This window comes from Lemur catta, chromosome 24 (assembly GCF_020740605.2).
Source record: "Lemur catta isolate mLemCat1 chromosome 24, mLemCat1.pri, whole genome shotgun sequence".
NCBI classification, from domain to species: Eukaryota; Metazoa; Chordata; class Mammalia; order Primates; family Lemuridae; genus Lemur; species Lemur catta.
The window spans coordinates 11,922,199-11,928,198 of NC_059151.1; the positions used below are offsets into that span (position 1 = coordinate 11,922,199).

Below are 6,000 nucleotides of genomic sequence, written 5' to 3' on the forward strand. Positions count from 1 at the left end.
TGTCTTCACAGTTGTCTCCCAGACAGGAAGTTCAACATAAAACACCTGGCAATTCATTTACCTGGTGTAAGGGCTGAAATGAATTCACAATTTTTAGGTATCGCATGCAACAGCAACTCGACCTTGTTTAAGTTTTGGCTTAAGCTTGAGTGTTTGGAATTTTCTTTTGTAAATGCTTTCAGTAGAATTGTTAGTGTCTTAAAACATAAATATGTAATTACCAGTGTAACTTTCCCAACCTCTCTTCCACTCTAGAGCCTAACTGTCCTTTAAATCTTGCAACCATTGTTTGCAAGAGGATTATCACGTGGAGCTAGAATGCTTTGCGTCTAGGTGGTAGCGCTGACTCCTTCATAGTTGATGTGCACTAACCATGAATGTCATTTGTGTACTTACAACAGCAAGCCACACCTTATGTCATCTCCTTTCCAAGTAGACCAGAGTTGAGCACCTTCTTTATCTTACTGACATTTCACGGTTCATATAAAACATGCATCAATGATACAAGCACAAATATAAGTAGGTAATATGTTCACAGAATAAAGGATTGTGGTTTATAGTTGGGATATTAAGCCACCACTCACGTTAACTTATGTCTAGAATAAACCTCCATAAATGCATTGAAAAAATTAACCTTCCAGTGGTTGAAAAAAACCAACCTTCCGACTGAGCCACATGGCTAACTGGTTGGGCTCCACATTCCACTTGGGCTGGAGCTTCTGGAACATGTCCCTGCCAGCATTCTTCGCTTAAATCCAGCTGGACTTGCTAGTCACTAGAGGGGAGTGCACCCAAGGTGGGGCTTCTGGAATGAGGGGTGGGAGACATAGCAAGGCCTGCAAAGCTTAACAGTATCTCCAAAGAGCTAAAAGGAATTCAGTCCTTCCTTCCAGAAAAATGTACGGCAGGACTCCCACATCCCAGGCATTTGAAATATATCTGTTGATATAAAAAGAAATGGGAAGAAGAAATCACTCCGTTCACGGGTCTTCATTACTCACATCCTATCGCAAATTGCTTTGGAACAGAAGCTTCCAGTGCACATTTAGTGACTTGGCTGGGACAGGTGTGAGGGGACTTCAATGTGTGTGTAATTTTGTCATTGTCACTGTTGCCATGCAGGCAATCGGAGACAAAGTACGAAAGGCTGTCCACAGGTAGAGGTTACGTCTCCCGGAGAAGAAAACAGCACCTGGTGGCGGGATGTGAATTCCCGCTCCACCAAGAGAACTCTGAGATGTGCAGAGTGGTGTTTGCCCCGCAGCCGGAGGGCACTTCCAGCGGATGGTTTTGAGACTGACCAGTGACATTTCCTTGGAATTTGTCTCCCCAAAGGGATGCAACGTGACCTACCTAAGTACTTGCTCTCTGGGAGCACAGTGTTTACATATTTACCTGTATTTAAGATTTTTGTAAAAAGTTACGGAAAACTTCAATTGATCACATTTGGGGCTATTCAGTATACTACCCACAGTGTCACTTTCAGTCATCATGTGACACCTTCAACCACATTCTTTGTTTTCTTGTGCCTCTCTCAAGTCCCATTTGGTGCAGTGAGAATAGTTCTGCTCCAAGGGGAAACTAGTGTTTGTTGAAAACAAAAATAAGACCACACACACTCAGGAGAACCCAATTTTGTTTCAACAATTTTCAGTGTATATGAAGCCCTTGATAGGACTTGGAGCACGGCAAGGAAACCAAACCTGTTGCCTAATCAGAAAAAAACAGGCCATTTTTTTCTTTCTTTCTTTTTTTGTGGGGGCAGAATTGGGGTTATGGGGGGAGAGGGGACAAGACTTTTGTTAGCCAGCTCCAAGGGTTAATATTTATGTCTTCCGTTATTGTTAGTTTTATCAAGCACTACGGTAGAAGACACACAGAATTAAAACACACCGTCTCGTCTTTCTACTGACCATGTAGTGAGGTTGCTTGGAAGCCAGGCATTCAAACCTCTATTTCCAGCCCTGCAAAAACATTGAACTTAGCACATAGAAATCAGAAAAATGAATTTCAGAAACTCCATTTGATTTTTCTGATGTTGTGTCTTTTTGAGGCTGTAATGTGGTACACTGTCCTTTATAAGGGACATCCTCTTATAGTCATCATTTTGTCTCTGCCTCACTTGTTTTGTGGTGGAAGATCAAGTCCGTTTGACTGCACTCTGCGCAGTAGCTAGAATGACAACATTGCTTCGAGAAACCAGGGCATTTGGATTTCTAAACTATGAAATCAATAACAGAATGTCTGGAAATTTGTATGAATTAAAGGAGCCGTGTCGACCATTCGCAAATATTTATTAATCAAAACAGATGTGCTTATTGTGATAAACTGAAAATAAATGACAGGTGCTCATTTGTCCATGGAACACACACACACAGGAGACGGAAGTTCAGCTCGCCCACTGGTGGTGATGAATTGAAAATGAAGTGTGATGAAATAAATGTGTGGAAATCTTACTGAATTCCTTTGTCATTCGTGACTTCAAACACCATATTTCTCTATTCCTGCCACTTTCTGAGCCTGGACACATACACAGCCGTGACCCAAATTTTCATAAGGCTCTGGGCTGGCACCCTTATTGTTAAGTTACTGGAAAGGAAGGCAAAAACCAACAACTGAGGGGTGGGTGGGCATGGTGGGCGGGGGCATTGGTGTGCCATGAAGACGCTGATGCACAGGGAAAGCAGGTGGGTCTGGGGCACCAGGCTGAAGGTGTAGTGGGCTAAGGGGATCTCAGCTATGTGGGGTTTGACAAATCACAGCTGTCTCTGTGAAATGCAAACTAATCATTTACTTAACCGTCATGGCTGCAGCGCCCTGAACGTTAGTGTTTGCTGCTTCCCAGCCGCCTACCTGGCTGCGGAGTCAACTCTCTGCCCCCCCAGTGGAGAACAGACAGTCCCCAGCAGCTCTGACATGCTCCAGAGAAGTAAGAAACCAGAAGCACAGGACAAAAAGTAGCTCCTGTTTAGCTCACCGAGGTAGAAATGTAAGAGGGATGGAGTGGCGTTCCATATTTGGACATGTGAAGATATTAGAGCCAGAAAAATAAATCTCACTCGCAGTCATCTGGTTTCAACTACTTCACTGTTACCAATGTCGACATCCAGGCAGGCTTTCCATCTGCAAAGACGTCTGCTGGGAACCACGTGGTCCCCTAATGGGGACTCTGCAGCCAGTGCCGGTCAGAGCCTCCCTGCTAGGGGTAGAAGTGGGTTTGAATCCAGGCATCTCTGACTTGAATAAACCCGTTCTTACTCTCCATTCAGTAGTACCAAAGGTAGACAAGCCTTCAGGGAAGACTCTACTCAAGGGATGATCAGTTTGACGAGGTTACAACTTCAAGGGGCAGAAAAAAATCTTAATTTTAGCTGTGTTTTTTGCTATCTTTTCACACCATCTCTGTTGGATGAACCTCCTATCAAATGGCTTTGAACTGCTGGTTCTCCTGTCTGCCTCCCCTCATAACCCTCCAGTAGGGCCTCTTCCCCCGTCCCAACTAAACAGTTTCTTCACTTTCAGTCTCTTGCCATTGTCCTGGATTTCCTGGTTCTGTTCACACCCAGCCCTCTTTGCTCCCCTGCCCGCCCTGTGCTGGGTCGTTGACATGAACTTCTTCTTTGAGGGTGTGTTAGCCAGTTTCCTCTTTAAACCTCCCTGTGTTTGGCCAGGTTCAGACCAGAGAGTTTCACCAGCACATCAGCCATGCTCACCATATTGAAAGGCTTCCTGAAATCCCGGCCTCTCCATGAACCAGAGCACCTGGCATGCAGTAGGCATTTGTTCTTTCCTGAAGAAATTGATTCCCTCCACATCGGAAGTACAACAGTGATTTCTGCCCTACCAGACTCCACCATATTGCCCCACGCACAAAAAAGCATGCCCACCAAACCTCATACAGACTATTCTCAGTCCAGATTTTTTTTCTAGACTGAACCTACGCTGACCTAAGAACTGACTTCAGAATTCCTTTTTTTAAAAGTATCTATTTAAAAAAAACTCCTTAATGAGTATGGTGATTTCAAAACATGTCCCCCAATTCTCTGGAGCTCTACCCATTGAGAGGTGGGATTTATGCTCCTGTCCATTGAATCTGGATTCTGTGATTGTTTGTCAAATAGTCATGGTCAGGCCGGGTGCGGTGGTTCACGCCTGTAATCCTAGCACTCTGGGAGGCCGAGGCAGGTGGATCCCTTGAGGTCAGGAGTTCGAGACCAGCCTGAGCAAGAGCAAGACTCTGTCTCCACTAAAAATAGAAAGAAATTATCTGGCCAACTAAAAATATATAGAGAAAAAATTAGCCAGGCACGGTGGCGCATGTCTGTAGTCCCAGCTACTGGGGAGGTTGAGGCAGTAGGATCGCTTAAGCCCAGGAGTTTGAGGTTGCTGTGAGCTAGGCTGACACCACGGCACTCACTCTAGCCTGGGCAACAAAGCGAGACTCTGTCTCAAAAAAAAAAAAAAAAAAAAAACATAGTCATGGTCAAAGTGATGCTGTGTCAGTTTCTGAAATGAGCCTTAAGAAACTGGCAGCATCTGCCTCTTGTCTCTTGGGATGCTCACCATTGGAACCCAGCCACCATGTTTTGAGGAAGCCCAAGCAGTGAGAGGCCCAAACGAAGAGGCCCTTTGTTCTTGGGCCCAGCTGAGCTCAGCTGACACCTGGCATCAACGTGACAGTCATGCGAGTGGGCCATCCTGGAAGGAGATTCTCTAGTCCCTGGACTGCTGCCGTGTGAAGCAGAGCCAAGCCTCCCATGCCAAACCCTGCCCACATTGCAGATTCATGAGCTAAACAAATGATTTTTGTTGTTTAGCTTTTTAGTTATAGTTACAAACAAATGACTGCTTTTAAGCCACTAAGTTTTGGAGTACCTTATTTTATAACTACCTAGAACAATGAGCACGCTCGATCATGAGGTGTGTCTTGCGGACGTAGTGTAGTGGGTCTGCATTAGTAGGGCTTCATTTGGTGGTTAAATTGCTTTGATTTAGCAAGAGGTGACAGGAAATGGGAAGATGGGGAGCCTCAAGCTAGGGAGCAGAGGAGCAAAGAGTGACAGGAGGGAGAGGATGAAGCAAAAATTCACTCAACAACCAGTGAGAATTGTCTCCTGCAGCGATGGCGTGGGGCTATGCAAGAACAGGAACGTCAGTGGTTCAGGTTTAAGGTGTTTGCTAAGGCAGCTGCCCGCGATGTGGTGAAGCACCTGCTAATCCCCATCGGGTCACTCTAAACCTTTGGCCAAATCCTGCCGTACACGTGGTCCCTGAGTCTGGAATACTCGACTGCAATGCAGGGTGGGGTGGGTGTGCTGCCCAGTGAAGGCTGGCAGGGCAGAGCAGTGCAGAGAAAAACGAGGACTCGATGTACAAGGGAGAAAAGAGGGAGAATGTAGCCTGAGAACTCATTGGCAACAAGAGCCGGAAGCCGGAAGTGACTCAGGAGCATCGGAGGCCTGGAACTGCCCTTGATTTCCTTTCCTGCTGTAGATCCCCCAACCCCTGGACATGCATGAGGGATCCTGGATGTCCTTCTCTGTGGACAAAGAATTTATGGATTCAAGTGTTTGGGGGCCTTCATCTTAAGGTGTATAGTGACTTCCATTGACTAGTGGTTGATTTAAGGGACGAGTTATAGCATTGGTCCTCACTGTGCAGTCGGTTTCCAAAATGTGTGCCTCTGCTGGGTAGTTTTGAGGGGACATTACTTTCCGGAGGCTCAGAGTGGGCCCTCAGGGGGGGCCCAACTGAGACTGGTAGGTCTGTGTTGCCCTTTGGTGTCAGTGGAGCGTCACACACCTTGGTAGGTGCTCCTCACCATGCTGCATAATAAGGCAAGCTTGGGTCAGACTCCGCAGGTTGGCCAGGTGAAATCCTCTGGGTACAGGGAAAAATCTATAACGTTAATATTTTAATTAAGTGAGAGATTTAAGCTAGAAGAAAATGAAAATATCCAAAGCTTGTTTTTTGAGTTAAAATAAAGACAAACAATGCATG

The 6,000-nt window shown here is 45.7% G+C and overlaps 1 protein-coding gene across 2 annotated transcripts in view; it reads left to right on the plus strand.

Annotated features, from left to right (window-relative positions):
- The window catches only part of LOC123627357 (microsomal triglyceride transfer protein), a 42,012-nt gene extending 39,551 nt beyond the window's left edge, over positions 1 to 2,461 (plus strand). For both annotated transcript variants that reach the window (XM_045536882.1, XM_045536884.1), the window contains one exon: positions 1,123 to 2,461. In XM_045536882.1, coding sequence (XP_045392838.1) covers positions 1,123 to 1,294 — 172 coding nt within the window. In that variant the 3' untranslated portion in view covers positions 1,295 to 2,461. The remainder of the gene's footprint in view (positions 1 to 1,122) is intronic.
- Positions 2,462 to 6,000: the final 3,539 nt, after the last annotated feature.